Raw genomic sequence first — 18,091 nt, 5'->3', positions numbered from 1 at the left:
GTTTGCTCATTTCTAGTAACACTGTATGTGTGAGAAAAGGAAAGCGTGCATATGGCACTGTATCTGTTCCTCACTTTAAACTGCTGTGCATTTTATTTACTGTATTATTAATGAACATAAGTCTAAATGGATCTAATAAAACTAAACAGTTATACATGGGAATTGGACATTTTAAACACCTTCTCTCTTCTACATTAGGCTGAGGCAGGTTGTCATTATTTCTCAGCCCCAATATAGCACTGATGAAAATATTCTTTACCTTTCTATGTTCTTAGGCAGGGTAAGGAGCTATCCTAGGAATGAAACCTTTTCTCCTTTGATAAAAGCTTTGTGAATCCCTATGTATCTGTTCACTTGTTGTTGAAGTGATGCTATGTGTCCCCTTCATTAAGTTCTGTATTTTGCAGAACAGCATTTTCAATCCACTTAATGAAGTTTTCCCCAGACGGAGAATTTTTTGCCACTGCTGGAAAGGTGAGCAATTTTACGTTTGTGATCTCTTTATTTATATCAAATGTAGAAGTGTTATGCAGTTTTCACATAGTGTAGTCTTTTTTTTTCTAAGTGTTCATCTGTTGTTCACCTTATGAGAGATGCAGAAAAGCATGTGTACAGCACTGGCTTTCCTATAGCTTTTACACTGAAGCCTTGGTGGCATTAAAGGGGTACTCCGCTGCTCAGCGTTTGGAACAAACTGCTCAGAACGCATGAGCTGGCTACAGGAGCTTGTGACATAATTTCCCCGCCCCCTCAATGCAAGTCTATGGGAGGGGGCTTCACGCCCCCTCCCATAGACTTGCATTGAGGGGGCGGGGCATGACGTCACAAGCTCCCAATGCCGGCTCCAGCGTTCGGAACAGTTTGTTCCAAACGCTGAACAGCGGAGTACCCCTTTAAGAAGATCATTGCTTACAAGATTAGCATTTTTCCGAATGTTGGACATTGTTCACTTGTCTCAAGGCTTTATTTTCATTCTGTATCCTTTTTCCACAGGATGACTGCTTAGTAAAGGTCTGGTACAATAGTGAAAGCTGGCACTCAGCTGTCTCATCTCCAGTTACCAGTCCTGAGAAAGAAGGTCAAGAAGAAGTAGAATTTTCTTTCATCTACCTGGCTCATCCTCGAGCAGTAACTGGGTTTTCTTGGCGAAAGACAAGTAAATTCATGCCACGGTCAGTGCATTTTATAAGGCATCCTGAAATGGCTGATCCTTTATCCTGCAGAGATGCAGAGATGTCTGTTTAGCCTACATCTGTGGCAGATCTACAACATAATAGACATGCTGTGGCTATGAATATGTAATATGTAAAAAGATCCAGAGTGAAAAAATCTGTTAGGATTCCAGTTTCATAAAACTCCATTAACATGCTATGTACTATACCTTGTATGCAGATATTTTTGTATACTGTATCCACAGCAAGATGCAATGAGCTGCTGGGAGTGGCATTTGTGGCTACAAAAGTGGATTAATGGTCTATTCACACGTACAGTATTCTGCGCAGGATTTTCTGCTGCACATTTCACTGTAAACTGAACTCAGCTTGAAATCCTGTGCATCAAATCTGCACAGAATACTGTACGTGTGAATAGACGTAATACAAGGAATTGTCATCTAGATTTTTTTTTACTGAATAGAGCCAGATACTGAAACATATTCTTTTTTCTAATCTGCTTCTATTCTGTATTTTTTATTTTATTTAATTTTGTAAAATATTTATGGGAGCATCCATTTGGTCTGAACATAAGCTTTGCTATGTTAATAGCATTTAGACATGTGCTTTACAGCAGCCACATGGACCATAGGACATAATAGACTGGAGGGAATTTACTGACTTTTATGGAAGAATTTACTAGACATTCACTGTAACATGTGCAGAGAGGAAGAGGAGGAAAGCTTTGACAGTCATTTATTGTGACCCAGTCATATTCATATATATATATATATATATATATATATATATATATATATATAGCTTTAAATTGATTCTGCAGTTTAGGACAATTTATCCCCTATCCAAATGATAGGGGATAAATGTCTGACTGCTGGGTTCTCTTTCCATACAGTGTGGGGGTCTGTCATCTCTATGGGGGAGCCAGAGAGACACGAGTACAGTGCTTGGGTATCTCTGGCTCCCCCATAGTGATGAATGGAGGGCACGTGCCGACCCCCACTGTATGCTGGAGGAGAGCCAGAGTGCCGTGCAGGAGATTGCAGGGGTCCCAGGGGTCGGAAACTTCGCCTCCCCACTCCAACCTTTGGAGAGGGGATACATTGTCATACACTGCAGTACCCCTTAACCACGTACGGACTGCCTGAAGCCTTTAATCAACCATGAGTATTGCAGAGTATTGCAGCTGCATCGAAATAGAGTCATTGCTAGAGTGGAGAGCCAGCTGTCTCAATGAACTTTGAGAGGAACCCACAATTTCTCACATTTTGTGTTTAAAAAATCTGTCTACTCGGCACTGACGCACTTCATGTAGCTGGCTTGCATACAGCCTGCTCACTGTGACTTATTAGTCTTCTGTTTACTGCCCATAAAAACTGTAGTACTAATTTAAGCATTTTAAGCTTTGTTTATGAGAGGATAAAACTATCATACTTAAAAAAAAATAATAAAAAAAAATGTATTAAATTTTTTTCTCCCACAGGGGCTCTGTGTGTAATGTTCTTCTCACATGCTGTAAGGACAATGTCTGCCGCCTCTGGGCAGAGACTTTGCTGCCCAATGACAGTCTTTTATGTGGCGATGGTTTCAGCCAAAAAATTGAGCCAGACAGCTTAAACAATAACTTCAAAAGAAATCCATCAAGTAAAGAGCGTGTGCAAAGTGCACTCGAGGTGAGAACTGGAACCATGAGATTTAGGGATATTGGTGGAGAAACTTGTGCAGGGGAAAAGTCAGCCAGTTGCCCATAGCAATCAATCAGATTGCTTCTTTCATTTTATCTGGGACCTTTTCAAAAATTAAAGAAGCAACCTTATTGGTTGCTATGGGCAACTGGTCAACTTTTCCTCTGCACAAGCTTTGTTGAATCTCCCCGATTGTTGTCTATTCTGCATATTTTAGGAATTTTCCCCCTTCTTCTACTGCTTACTATAAAATGTGTGTAATGTCATAGATGTGAGGTGTGCCTCTCTGCTTCCCGTTGCTGCGTCCTTTCTCACAGCATGCAGTCTTACACACACTGAGGAAGGGACAGCTACATCATTTTCACTTTGTAGTGTTACTGTATTATACAGAAACAAATAATACAAAAAGTATTGTTTTTTTTGAGCATTTACAATGAGATTTCAGGCTGCTGTAAGGGAAGAATGTTTTTATTGTACTTTATGAACATAAATTATAAAGTTTCATGCAGTTACACATACTATTGATTTATGCAAAAATAAGGTAACATTGTAGTTATGCTGTATATAAAAATAAAAACTGTTGTACTTTTCTGTGCACAGTTGAACTTGAGGCATTTTCGTAGAGGAAGAAGAAGTTCTTTAGCACTGGTAGCGCATACTGGATACCCTCCTCACCAGCAGGATGCTCATGAGGTTCATCGAAATGCGCCGTTTCATGGAAATGCACTTTGTCACTTTCACATTGCTGCCAGCATCAATCCAGCCACAGGTGAGATTCATGAAGGTTATGTCTTTAGTATTATTGCACGTTGTTATGGATAATTGAACTAATCTCATCTACATCCTCAATGGGAAGACTATCGCACCAAAATTAGTTTTTCAAACATCCCACTTTCAATAGTTACAGTCATGGCCGTAAATGTTGGTCCCCCTGACATTTTTTCAAGCAAATTAAGTTTTTCACACAGAAAAAGATTGCAGTAACACATGTTTATCTCTTTATTGGGGGACATCTTACTGAGGGGTATATGCTCTTTTCACTTGGAGGCGCTGACACTAGGAAAAAGTCTGCTCCTCCCTGGCAGGATATACCCGCACACTGGAAGTGAGGTAGCCAGTTTTAGCTAGTGTCAGAAGGAGGCAAGATACAGGTCTGGGAGCTCCTCAGACCTTTTCTTTTTTTCCCTTTATATTTTTTTCTAGTTTCAGTCTAAAGTTAAGTTTTTCTCTCCTTTTGGGGTGACTGGAGCGTGGTGCTTATCCCCCACTTACGAGCTAGGGGCATGGTGCATTTAGTTTTTTTTGGGGGTCCAGGCAGTGAGGGTTTAACCTTCGCTCTTCTATTCATGCATCTCCTAACTGGTGGGGGGGTTGCCAGGGAGCTGTGCCATCCTTTTCCTGGCGGGACCTTTTTACTTTGACTTTTGCAGTCCCGCCGGCTGAAGCCGTCTCCTCCTCACCTCTGCGCCGGGTTTGCTGTGCGTTGCGGTGGAGGTGCCCTCCAGGTGTCCGAAGGATTGATCTGTTGTATACTATGGACCAATACCAATAGACCAGATGATGTCTGCATGGTTTCCTCTGCCGCCTGTCTCTCTTCACACAGCTGTTGCATCTGGGGCGAGGTGTCCGATGGAGTGACCCGTTGTCTTCTATGGACCCATACCAGTAAGCCAGACAGTGGTCTACATGGTCTCCTACATTGCCTATCACACGGTTGATATAGCTGCGGCTGGAGTTCCGGTACCTCCTTACTGCAAGGTGCCCGACTGCATGACTTGTTGTCCACTATGCACCCATACCAGTAAGCCAGACAAGGGTCTGCATGGTTTCATCTGTCGCTTGTCAAACATCACACGGCTGATGTTTCTGCAGCTGGAGTTCCGGTATCTCCCTACTGAGCAAGGTGTCTGATGGAGTGAGCCAGACTGTTGTCTGCGTGGTCTCCTACATTGCCTATCCCACGGTTGATATAACTGCGGCTGGAGTTCCGGTACCTCACTACTGCGAGGTGCCCGATGGCATGACTTGTACCCATACCAGTAAGTCAGACAGTGGTCTGCATGGTTCCTCTGCCGCCTGTCACACATCAATCGGCTGATGTATCTGCGGCTGGAGTTCTGGTAACTCACTACTGTGCGATAGGTCCGATGGAGTTACTAGTTGTTCTCTATGGTCCCATACCGGTAAGCCGGACATTTGTCTGCATGGTTTCCTACACCGACTGTCACACATCATATGGCTGATGTATCTACAGCTGGACTTCCGGTACCTCACTACCGAGGTGCCCGTTGGAATCACTTGTTATCTACTATGGACCAATACCAGTACGCCAGACAGTGGTCTGCAGGGTTTCCTACTCCGCCTGTCATCGGCTGATGTATCTGGGGCTGGAGTTCTGGTGCCCCACTGCTGAACGTGGTATGCGCAGAACTGACCAAGCGTGTCCTGCCGACCCTATCGCATGTCAGGGATGCATTCCACAACTCCTCAGCCCTATCTCCAAGGAGGGCGGGGTTTCTATCCATGTCTCCTAGGCCTCCCCGCTCTCCCACCTATGACAAAGAGGCACAGTTATTCTGACCGTGTTCCCCTTTTGTCAGCACCTGGAGGTGTTCTTGTTCAACTGGGCTGTACACTCGGTTTCCGCTGCCTTCGGTCTTTAATCTCAGGACTGCCACGGACATAGCCAGGTTTCCTGGACCTCACAGTTGGGTAGAGGTTCTGGAGGAGGGTCCCTATAGATTCATGCCAGTCAGACAGTCCTTCGTCTGTTGGGTCTTCTACGCCACCAGGTCGCCCGTTGGATGGGCCGCACTCCAGTTCCCCACTTTCTGTGGGAGGTTGAATGAAGTGACCCTGTGCGCTCAGGAATCCAATCCAGTCGGCCAGACGGTTTTCCGCATGGCCTACTACTACGTCGGGTCACCTGCCATACTCTTTCCACACCGTGGACGGTGGTTCTGGTGTAACCCACTTCCAAGGGGTAGTTCCGAGTGAGTCTCCTCGGGTGGCTCCGAGGTCCTTCTACAATGCACCACATGCTGGTTTGTAGGGTTCCCTACTTTACCAGGTTCCTCTCTGCATGCCTGCTACTTTGTCTGAAGGCTGGGATCTCATTTCACTGTGTGTTTCCATATGCGGGATCGTCATGGCCATGGTCCCTATCCCACATACTCAGACTGTGTCTGCATGCTTTTCTGGTCCACCAGGTCACCTCCTCCGTTTCTACCAATGCTGCGGCTGCAGTGTCTCTCTTACAGGTGACCTTCCGCAAAGTGTGTCTCTATGGGTTCCTGGGACCTTTTCTACCTGTAAGGTCCAACAGTGTCTGCATGTTTCCTGTTCCTCATACATTCTTTTTCTCTTGATTCTGCACCTGTAGGCTTGGTGTGTGGCACCATTAGGAAATCAGGTATGGTTTTTTTTTTCTACAGGTTCCAGGGACTTCTCAGCCACAGCAGCTTCATTCTGTTCCCCTTCCTAAGGTTGCAATGTTGGTCTGCTAGAGGCATACCTCCCTTCCTGCAGGTCCCTTGGATGTCTACGGTTTCTTTTGTGTCTGCAGTCTTCGTACCCCACTACTATCATGAGGTATTCATGTCTTTGTCCCCAGGTATGCTATGGTCCCTCTGCACATGTAGAGCTCACCTTCCCTTCTGTCGGTGGGGTGTACCCCGGGGCTTCCTGGGTTTTTGTTTCTGCAGTTCTGTTGAGCACTTCGGTTCTGGCTTGGGACCTGCTGGGGCGACAGTCGGTTTTGTCCCTCCCTATACCTCCAGGTACCTCCTGAGGTTTCTGTCCTGGGTGGCTCAGGCACCTACTCTGCTGCCCAAGTCATTGTCTGGACTGGCTCTCCATACGTCTTGTATGTTTGCCCAGCTCCAGTGTGCAGGATTCCTATCCCCCTGGGGACACGAGGTGGCTCCGCCCAACAGGGATGGGTTGTCGCTGGGGCTACATCCTCCCAGCCTGGTCCTGTGGCTGTGGGGCAGCATTTCCCTGCTACTGTGCCTGGCGCACTTGTCACTTCCCTTTCCACAGGGGGTACGGGTGTCAGGGTGCTTGACATCCTCAGTACCTGAGTTTCATCTCGGCAACCCTGGTTTTCCCTCCTCTTAGGGGACTATTTTTGTTGAGCTTTTTCTGCCGCCAAGATGATGCCACCTCTCTGTTTCCACTTTATAGGTGGGGTATCTGGCTGGGCCCTTGTTTTTTGCTCAGAGCAATCACCAGGTCTTTTTACTGTCTAGGCTTGTGTGCTTCCTGTCCACCTTTGCAGCCTGGCTCTTTTTTATTTATTTTTTGATTATCTACTGCAGCTCACGCAGCCTTGATGCTCTCCTCTGTTGGAGGAGTTTGTTATCTTGTATGGCCAGCGACAGCTGGTCTAGCCACCGTCTGTTGTTCGGGTCCTGCCATTGCTCTTCTTCTCCCTTCGCACAATCTCCCTGGAATGGGTGTGTTCTTCCTTCCCTTTTCTCCCGAGGGTCCCGGCTGGGTCCTCCTTTGTTTCCCCCTCTGTCCCCGCTCTGGCGAGACGTTTCTTCGGAGTGCTCTGGTCCGCTTGGACCACTGGGATCCAATACCGATTAGTCCTTGGCTTGGTCTCTGTCCTAGGATGCTGTGGCGTGCCTTCTTTTCTGGCGGCTCTTCCGGTCCTTAGGCTTTGTTTATGGTTGAGGTCTCGGGCATGTGTAGTGATCCAGCCAGGGCTCCTCCACAATCCCTTTTGGTGGTGCGATCGTTCTGTACTGCACTTCTTCTCTTCATGTTTCCACAGGGAAGTTTGTTATCCGGAAAGTTTTCGCCGACGTCTGTTTTCATTACTCTGCACTTTTCATTAGTCTTCCAGGTGACTCAGGATCCTCCATTTCCCATTTCAGCCGCTCCAGTATTCTGGGATTTTCTCTTTCAGGGTGTTCCGCTTGTTCCTTGACTGTTTGATATACGAGTTTGTCTTCAGGGTGATTCAGACATCTCTAGTTTTCATGTCAGTCTCTCCGGTACCCGGGATGCCCCTTTTCTTGGCGATCAGCTCCTTTCTTCATTCAGGGTTCATTTCCTCCTGAGTTAGAGGGAATTCAAGTCATCCAGATTACACCAGCCTGGCTACTGTTGCTTTCCAGGTACTCATGGTGGGCCCCTGGGACAGGTTTTTTTTTTAGGTCTGCAACTGTTTAGGTCTTTGTTCTCATGCGCCAGACCTTTCGTGTCTCTCTTTATGACCCGTGGACGGGGGATCTTCCGGGAGCCCAATTTCTGGGCCTAATTTGTCTCTTGCCTGGGGGGTTGTCTGCAGGCCTTGTGGACACGTGAGTTCAGTCTCTGGACTGGTTCCTTCTCTCTGGTGGTTGTTTTTCCCACCCTAGGGGACTGCTTTGGTACGTCCCATCAGTAAGGTGTCCCCCAATGAAGAGCGACTGAGAAAAGGATTTTTTTTGTACTCAATGTAAAATCTCTTTCTCGTAGCCTTCATTGGGGGACATCGCACCCACCCATTTCTTCACTTTTCGTCCGAATGATCCTATCTGGTTGTTGTTTTTTAAAAAATTTTTATCTCATTCTTTTCTAGGGTCTTTCGGACATGTTCTTGGTTGGCTTCTCCTACTGCTTTGTAGCAAAACTTGTTACCTCACTTCCAGTGGGTGGTTATATCCTGCCAGGGAGGAGCTGACTTTTTTTCCTAGTGTCAGCGCCTCCTAGTGGCAAGTGCATATACCCATCAGTAAGATGTCCCCCAATGAAGGCTACGAGAGAGAGCTTTTACGTTGAGTACAAAAAAAAATCTGCTTTTTGCTATACACGTTTATTCCCTTTGTGTGTATTGGAACTAAACCAAAAAAGGGAGGAAAAAAAGCAAATTGGACATAATGTCACACCAAACTCCAAAAATGGTCTGGACAAAATTATTGGCACCCTTAACTTAATATTTGGTTGTACACCCTTCGGAAAAAATAACTGAAATCAGTCGCTTCCTTTAACCATCAATTAGCTTCTTACACCTCTCAGCCAGAATGTTGGACTACTCTTCTTTTGCAAACTGCTCCAGGTCTCTCTTATTGGAATGGCGCCTTTTTCCAACAGCAATATTAAGATCTCTCCACATGTGTTCAATGGAATTTAGAACTGGCCACTTCAGAACTCTCCAGCGCTTTGTCGCCATCCATTTCTGGGTGCTTTTTTATGTATGTTTGTCCTGCTTGAAGACCCAAGATCTCGGAAGCAAACTCAGCTTTCTGACACTGGGCTGTACAGTGCGACCCAAAATCCGTTGGTAATCCTCAGATTTCATGATGCCTTGAATACATTCAAGGCACCCAGTGCCAGAGGCAGCAAAACAACCCCAAAACATCATTGAACCTCCACCACATTTCACTGTAGGTACTGTGTTCTTTTTTTTTTTTTGTAGGCCTCATTCCGTTTTCGGTAAACAGTAGAATGATGTGCTTTACCAAAAAGCTCTATCTTGGTTTCATCTGTCCACAAGACGTTCTCCCAGTAGGATTTTGGCTTACTGAAGTTCATTTTGGCAACATGTAGTCTTGCTTTTTTATGTCTCTGTGTCAGCAGTGGGGTCCTCCTGGGTCTCTTGCCATAGCGTCTCATTTCATTTAAATGTCGACGGATAGTTCGCTGACACTGCTCCCTGAGCCTGCAGGACAGCTTGAATATCTTTGGAACTTGTTTGGGGCTGCTTATCCACCATCCGGACTATCCTGCGTTGACACCCTTCATCAATTTTTCTCTTCCGTCCACGCCCAGGGAGATTAGCTACGGTGCCATGGGTTGCAAACTTCTTGATAATGTTGCGCACTGTGGACAAAGGCAAATCTAGATCTCTGGAGATGGACTTGTAACCTTGAGATATGATATTTTTCCACAATTTTGGTTCTCAGTTCTCTTCTCTTTCTGTTGTCCATACTTAGTGTGGTGCACACACAGACACACAATGCAAAGATGAAGTTAACTTCTCTCCTTTGTATCCGCTTTCAGGTGTTATTTTTATATTGCCCACACCTTTTACTTGCCCCAGGTGAGTTTAACCCCTTAATGACCACGGGCGTATGGCTACGCCTTTGGTCGCTGGTACTTTAGGACCAAGGGCATACCTGTACGCCTGTGGGAATTTCGGTCCCCGCCCGGCACCCCGTGCAAATGCCCCCCCCCCCCCAATGTCGGCAATCACATGCGGCACCCCGTTCAAATGCCCAGGGGGGGTCATTAGACTCCCCCCCAAAGTAGGAATTCACACCAGCGATTTGTGCCGATTACGGGTCTCCGGTGACCCGGAAAATAAGGGGGATCGGGGTAGTCTAAGACACCCAGGATCCCCCTGAAGGGATAGGAGGGAGGTGGCAGGTGTGCCACCTCTCCTATCCCTGCTATTGGTTGTCCAGAAGCGACGACCAATAGCAGATCGGGGGCGGGGGAGTTACCTTTCAGTCTCCCCGTTCTGCCCACCTACAATAGGCCGTGCAGAACAGCGTAACCGACGAGGACCGGCGGTGGTGATCGGTGGCAGAAGAGGACGGCGTTGTGGCTCCCTGGATCCTACAAAAGCCGGTGAGTTGCCTAGCAACATCTGGAGGGCTACAGTTTGAGACCACTATACCGTGGTCTCTAAACTGTAACCCTCCAGATGTTGCAAAACTACAACTCCCAGCATGCCCAGACAGCTGTTTGCTGTGTGGGCATGCTGGGATTTGTAGTTTTGCAACTTCTGGAGGGCCACAATTTGGAGATCACTGTGCAGTGGTCTCTAAACTGTAACCCTCTAGATCTTGCAAAACTGCAAATCCCAGCATGCCCAAACAGCAAACTGCTGTCTCGGCATGCTGGGAGTTGTAGTTTCTTACCTCCAGCTGTTGCATAACTACATCTCCCAGCATGCCCTTCGGCGATTAGTACATGCAGGGAGTTGTAGTTTTGCAACCACTGGAGGCATACTGAGTTAGGTAACAGAACCTACCTGAAGGTTTTCCAGTAAGTGTGCCTCCAGCGGTTGCAAAAGTACAACTCCCATCATCCATGGTCTGTCAGTACATGCTGGGAGTTGTAGATTTGAAACAGTTGGAGGTTTGCCGCCCCCCCCTTAATGTGAATATACAGGGTACATTCACACGGGCAGGTTTACATTGAGTTTCCTGCTTCAAGCATGAGCTGCGGCAAATTTTTCCCACTGTAAACCTCCGCCAGTGTGAATGTACCCTAAAAACACTACACTGCACTAACACATAATAAAGGGTAAAACACTACATATACACCCCCTTACACTGTCGTCCCCGTCCCCCCCCCCAATAAAAATGAAAAACATATATCGTACGGCAGGGTTTCCAAAACGGAGCTTCCAGCTGTTGCAAAACAACAACTCCCAGCATTTCCGGACAGCCACTGACTGTCCAGGCATGCTGGGAGTTTAGCAACAGCTGGATGCACCCTGTTTGGGAATCACTGGGGTAGTATACCCCCTATGTCCACCCCTATGCAATCCCTAATTTAGTCCTCAAATGCGCATGGCACTCTCTCACTTCGAAGCTCTGTCGTATTTCAAGGAAACAGTTTAGGGCCACATATGGGGTATTCCCGTACTTGGGAGAAATTGCACTACAAATTTTGTGAGGCTTTTTCTCCTTTTACCCCTTATGAAAGGAAAAATTGGGGGCTACACCAGCCTGTTAATGTAAAAAAAAAAAATAACTTGCTGGTGTTGCCCCATACTTTTTATTTCACAAGTGGTAAAAGGAAAAAAAAAGACCCCCAAAATTTGTAACGCAATTTCTCCTGAGTACGGAAATACCCCATATGTGGGCGTAAAATGCTCGGCGGGCGCACAACAAGGCTCAGGAGTGAGAGCGCACTTTGTACATTTGAGGCCTAAATTGGTGATTTGCACAGGGGTGGCTGATTTTACAGTGTTTCTGACATAAATGCAAAAAAAATAAATACCCACATTTGACCCCATTTTGGAAACAACACCCCTCACAGAATGTAACAAGGGGTATAGTGAGTCTTAACACCCCACAGGTGTTTGACGAATTTTCATTAAAGTTGGATGGGAAAATGAAAAAAATAAGAGAAAATTTCACAAAAGTGCTGGTGTTACCCTAAATTTTTCATTTTCATAAGGGAAAATAGGAAAAAAAAGCCCCCCAAAATTTGTAATCCCATCTCTTCTGAGTGGATGTAAAGTGTTCTGCGGGCGCACTACAATGGTCAGAAGAGAAGGAGCACCATTGGGATTTTGGAGAGAAAATGTGTCCAGAATTGAGGGCCACGTGTGTTTACAAAGCCCACATAGTGCCAGAACAATGGACCCCCCCCCCCCACATGTGACCCCATTAAGGAAACTACACACCTCATGTAATGTAATAAGCGGTACAGTGAGCATTTACGCCCTACAGGTGTCTGACAGATTTTTGGAACTGTGGTCCGTGAAAATGAAAAATTTAATTTTTTATTTCCACAGCCCACTGTTCCAAAGATCTGTCAAACGTCAGTGGGGTGTAAATACTCACTGCACCCCTTGCTAAATTCTGTGAGGGGTGTAGTTTCCAAAATGTTGTCACATGTGGGGGCCTCCACTGTTCTATATAACACAAACCCGGGGCCGAAGCCCAGAGCACAAATCCCTATAGGGTAAGCCCCCCAAAATAAAATATAGCTTTTATTATGTTATTGTATAAAATGATGACAAATGATTAAAACTCAAATTTCGCAGTTCCAGATAGATTATGAATTCTGGGATTAACCCAGTAGTTTCTTGTCTTATGGGTCTGCAGTACCCAAACAATTGGAATCTGCGAAATAGATTAAAATCTGAAATTTGCCTCCTCTACTAGTTTCGGCGCATCTGCGCCGTCCTCAGGAGGAATATGCGGCAAACACCCGTCCACGTGTCTCACTCTGTCTTTTATACCCTAGGTTGATTACCTCATCACTCCCCGACACTCTACCAGGCCAATCCCTGTTTCTTTTCCTTATGTCCAATGAGCGCTTTCCACCTCACTTTCCTGTATGGAGAGCGGCCAACCAGATTGATGTTTATCTGTTCGTGTCTGATGACGTAAGTTGATGTCATCACCATGCGCCATTGTTGTGATGACTTGGTCATGTGTATAATCACGTGATCGGTCGATCACTTGTCCTATTGCCGCGCCTGCGCCCGGACTTAGACATCGCCTCCTATTTGGTGCGCAAGCGCGGGGACTTAGAAAATACTCCGCTCGCTTTCGATATGTAACTCAAATGGCGAATACAGCGCATGCGCTAGGACTTAGAAATCTATAGTCTATTCATTTTCTGTATATGTTACTATTCCGGACCATAGATGTACAGTTGCTCTGACTCATATGTATCAAATTTTCAAAGGATATTTATCCCATATAACGAGACTATAGTAAAATAAAGTTTACAGTCACTCACTGCATTAGATATTCCATAATCAATAGGTTGTATCCTATGGTTAGTTAGCAACATCATATAATTTTGCGGATAATGCAATGACCATACATAAATATAGACATAAAGGTAAGTATTATCCTATGGTATTCAGTCAGATTTTAGTGCAGGGGAGACAAATAGACAGTGGCAAACACTTTTAAAGTAAGGTGCTTGCTCTTGCTTCATTAGAAGTCCCTATTTCCATGGGACCTTCCATCTATCAGCAGAGTGGACATAATGTACATGGAGGATGTTTAATTGTCATCTCAACTTATCTTTGAACCATAATAACTTATTGCGGATCTAGAAAGGCGGCAAAGGAAAACCCTTCATTTAGGCCTAAAGGGGCCATACTTTTAAGTCTATATATCCATCTCGCCTCTTCTTTCAGTAGTAATGAATCAATATTGCCCCGCCTGGGACCTAGACGTAGCTGACAGAGACCTACAAATCGTATGTCTTTCAAATTGCTGTTGTGGCAAACCTGCATATGACGAGATATAGGGGTGTCTTTTGCTGTTCTTATACAGCTTAGATGCTGGGAAATTCGTCTCTTAAATTCTTGAGTCGTTTTACCCACATAAATTTTTGGGCACGAGCAGACGGCCACATAGATGATGTTTTTGCTGTTACATTTCATAAATTGCCTGATCTCATAAATCCGAGAATCTATGGGGTTAGTAAAGGTCTTGCCTTTGATGATGTAAGTACAAAAGGTGCAATGTCCACACGCATATGAACCAACCGTCTTGTTGCTCAACCAATTTTTGCTTGTGTTAGATACATCTAGATGACTATGCACCAACAGATCTTTTAAATTAGGTCCCCTTCTAAAAGTAATACTCGGTTTCACTCCTATAGCAGGTACCAAATCCCTATCATTCGACAGCAAATGCCAGTGTTTACGAAGGATTCCCATGATCTTGTTGGTATATCCATCATAGGAACCTATGCACCGTATTTGGTTTTCTTGATCACTACGGGTTTCTGTCCTAAGTGTATAATTTCTGTCTGTCTCTTTTGCCCGATGGTATGCTCTTTTTAAATGTTTCCTAGGGTATTGTCGTTGTCTAAATCTGGAGAAGAGTCTCTTGCTTTCTTCTTCAAACTTAACGTCCTCTGAGCAATTACGACGTGCTCGTAGATATTGTCCTATGGGGATACTGGCTTTGAGGCGATCCGGGTGCCAGCTATTCCAATGAAGGAGTGAGTTGGCTGACGTAGGTTTACGAAAAACCTCTGTCTGTATCTTGAGGTTTTCGTCTATATAGATGTGCAAATCAAGAAAAAACGCACATGGCCCCTGACTTCCTTTCCAAACAAATTCTCTTTCCAAAAGCTCAATGGCGCTCCTCCTCTTCTGAGCATTGTAGTGCATCAACAGAGCACTTGATGTCCACACATGGGGTAGTTCCATACTCGGAAGAGATGGGGTTACATATTTTGGGGGGCTTTTTCTCCCATTACCCTTTGTAAAAATGGTTAAAAAAAAATTTTATTTACACATCCGGCTTTAACAAAAAGTCCTCAAACACCTGTGGGGTGTTAAGGCTCAGTGCACCCCTTGTTACATGCCTTGAGGGGTGTAGTTTCCAAAATGGTATGCCATGTGGGGGTTTTCTGCTTTTCTGGCTACATAGGGGCTTCATAAATGTGACCTTCCCCCCAAAAACCATTTCAGAAAAACACACTCTCCAAAATCCCATTGTTGCTCCTTCCCTTCGGAGCCCTCTACTGCGCTCGCCGAACACTTGACATACACATATGAGGTATTTCCTTACTCGAGAGAAATTGGGTTACAAATCTTGAGAGGATTTTTCTCCGTTTACCCCTCGTAAAAATTCAAAAACTTGGTCTACAAGAACATCCGAGTGTAAAAAATGAAGATTTTGAATTTTCTCCTTCACTTTGCTGCTATTCCTGTGAAACACCTAAAGGGTTAACACACTTACTGAATGTCATTTTGAATACTTTGAGGGGTGCAGTTTTTATAATGGGGGTCATTTGTGGGGTATTTCTAATAAGAAGGCCCTTCAAATCCACTTCAAACCTGAACTGGTCCATGAAAAATTCCAATTTAGAAAGTTTTGTGAAAAATTGGAAAATTGCTGCTGAACTTTGAAGCCCTCTGATGTCTTCCGAAAGTAAAAACATGTCAACTTTATGATGCAAACATGAAGTAGACATATTGTATTTGTGAATCAAAATAGAATTTATTTGGAATGTCTATTTCCCTTACAACCAGAGTTTCAAAGTTAGAAAAATGCTAAATTTAAATTTTTTTCCCCAAATTCTGGAATTTTTCACCAAGAAATGATGCAAGTATCGACAAAATGTTACCACTAACATAAAGTAGAATATGTCTCGAAAAAACAATTTCTGAATCAGAATGGAAAGTAAAAGCCTCCCAGAGTTATTAATGCTTAAAGTGACAGTGGTCAGATGTGCAAAAAATGCTCTGGTCCTTAAGGTGAAAATAGGCTTGGTCCTTAACCTCTTAAAGACGCAGGACGTACAGTACAGACCAAAAGTTTGGACACGCCTTCTCTTTCAAAGAGTTTTCTTTATTTTTATGACTATGAAAATTGTAGATTCACACTGAAGGCATCAAAACTATGAATTAACACGTGGAATTATAGACATAACAAAAAAGTGTGAAACAACTGAAAATGTGTCATATTCTAGGTTCTTCAAAGTAGCCACCTTTTGCTTTGATTACTGCTTTGCACACTCTTGGCATTCTCCCGATGAGCTTCAAGAAGTAGTTACCTGAAATGGTCTTCCAACAGTCTTGAAGGAGTTCCCAGAGATGCTTAGCACTTGTTGGCCCTTTTGCCTTCATTGGGTTCAGGTCTGGTGACTGTGGAGGCCAGGACATCTGGAGCAGCACCCCATCACTCTCCTTCTTGGTCAAATAGCCCTTACACAGCCTGGAGGTGTGTTTGGGGTCATTGTCCTGTTGAAAAATGAATGATGGTCCAACTAAACGCAAACCGGATGGAATAGCATGCAGCTTCAAGATGTTGTGGTAGACATGCTGGTTCAGTATGCCTTCAATTTTGAATAAGTCCCCAACAGTGTCACCAGCAAAGCACCATCACACCTCTTCCACCATGCTTCACAGTGGGAACCAGGCATGTAGAGTCGGATGGTTCACCTTTTCTGCATCGCACAAAGACACGGTGGTTTGAACCAAAGATCTCAAATTTGGACTCATCAGACCAAAGCACAGATTTCCACTGGTCTAATATCCATTCCTTGTGTTCTTTAGACCAAACAAGTCTCTTCTGCTTTTTGCCTGTCCTTAGCAGTGGTTTCCTAGCAGATATTCTACCATGAAGGCCTGATTCACACAGTCTCCTCTTAACAGTTGTTCTAGAGATGTGTCTGCTGCTATAACTCTGTGTGGCATTGGCCCGGTCTCTAATCTGAGCTGCTGTTAACCTGCGATTTCTGAGGCTGGTGACTTGGATGAACTTATCCTCCGCAGCAGACTCTTGGTCTTCCTTTCCTGGGGCGGTCCGCATGTGAGCCAGTTTCTTTGTAGCTCTCCATGGTTTTTGTGACTGCACTTGGGGACACTTTCCACCTAGAATATGACACATTTTCAGTTGTTTCACACTTTTTTGTTATGTCTATAATTCCACATGTGTTAATTTATAGTTTTGATGCCTTCAGTGTGAATCTACAATTCAAGTCGTGAAAATAAATAAAACTCTTTGAATGAGAAGGTGTTTCCAAACTTTTGGTCTGTACTGTAAATGTACGTCCTGGTGAGCTGGTACTTAACGCATCAGCACGTACATTTACGGCATTACAGATCACGGCATCTGCAGCATTGCGGACACTAAAATAGATGATCGGATCGCCCGCAGCGCTGCCGCGGCAATCCGATCATCCAGCATGGCAGCTGGAGGTCCCATAACCTGCCTCCGCTGCCTTCCACGGGTCTTCTGCTCTGGTCTGTGATCGAACAGACCAGAGCAGAAGATGATTGATAATACTGATCAGTGCTATGTCCTATGCATAGCACTGAACAGTATTAGCAATCGAATGATTGCTATAAATAGTCCCCTATGGGGACTATTAAAGTGTAAAAAAAAGTTACAAAATAAAAAAGTAAAAAAAAAAATTGAAAAACCCCCACCCCCAATAAAAACGTAAATTGTCCCATTTTCCATATTTCATCCCCAAAAAGTGTAAAAGAAATTTAAAAAAAATATATATTTTATATACATATTTGGTATTGCTGTGTGCGTAAATATCCCAACTATTAAAATAAAATGTTTACTTCAATTCCCTGGTTGGACTTGATGGACGTATGTCTTTTTTCAACCATACTAACTATGTAACTATGTTAATGATACCTTACAGAGAACGGCGTGAACGTAAAAAAAAAGTCCAAAATAGCTTCTTTTTTATAACATTTTATTCCAAAAAAATAAAAAAAAAATATATTAAAAGTTTTATATAAGCAAATATGGTATCAATAAAAAGTACAGATCACGGCGCTAAAAATAGCCCTAATACCGCCGCTTTTAGGGAAAAATTTAAAAGTTATAGGCCTTCAAAATAGGGGAATTTTAAACGTACTAATTTGGTTAAACAGTTTGCCATTTTTTTAAGCACAACAGTAATAGAAAAGTATGTTGGGTATCATGGGTATCATTTTAATCGTATTGACCCAAAGAATAAAGAACACCTAATGTTTACCATAAATTGTATGGCGTGAAAACAAACCTTCCAAAATTAGCAAAATTGCGGTTTTATTTTTAATTTCCCCATACAAATAGTATT

At 44.2% G+C, this 18,091-nt stretch overlaps 1 protein-coding gene across 6 annotated transcripts in view; it reads left to right on the top strand.

The window, feature by feature from the left end:
• The window catches only part of DMXL1 (Dmx like 1), a 151,908-nt gene that overhangs the window by 50,843 nt on the left and 82,974 nt on the right, over positions 1-18,091 (top strand). For 4 of the 6 annotated variants that reach the window (XM_056537384.1, XM_056537382.1, XM_056537381.1 and 1 more), the window contains exons 6-9: positions 393-474; positions 994-1,172; positions 2,653-2,842; positions 3,455-3,623. In XM_056537384.1, the coding sequence (XP_056393359.1) occupies positions 393-474; positions 994-1,172; positions 2,653-2,842; positions 3,455-3,623 (620 nt within the window). The remainder of the gene's footprint in view (positions 1-392; positions 475-993; positions 1,173-2,652; positions 2,843-3,454; positions 3,624-18,091) is intronic. The other 2 variants (XM_056537383.1, XM_056537380.1) reach the window with 1 other exon arrangement.

Source organism: Hyla sarda, chromosome 1 (genome assembly GCF_029499605.1).
Source record: "Hyla sarda isolate aHylSar1 chromosome 1, aHylSar1.hap1, whole genome shotgun sequence".
Classification (NCBI taxonomy): domain Eukaryota; kingdom Metazoa; phylum Chordata; class Amphibia; order Anura; family Hylidae; genus Hyla; species Hyla sarda.
Note: the sequence above shows the minus strand (reverse complement) of the source record. Positions and strands in the feature narration are given on the sequence as shown.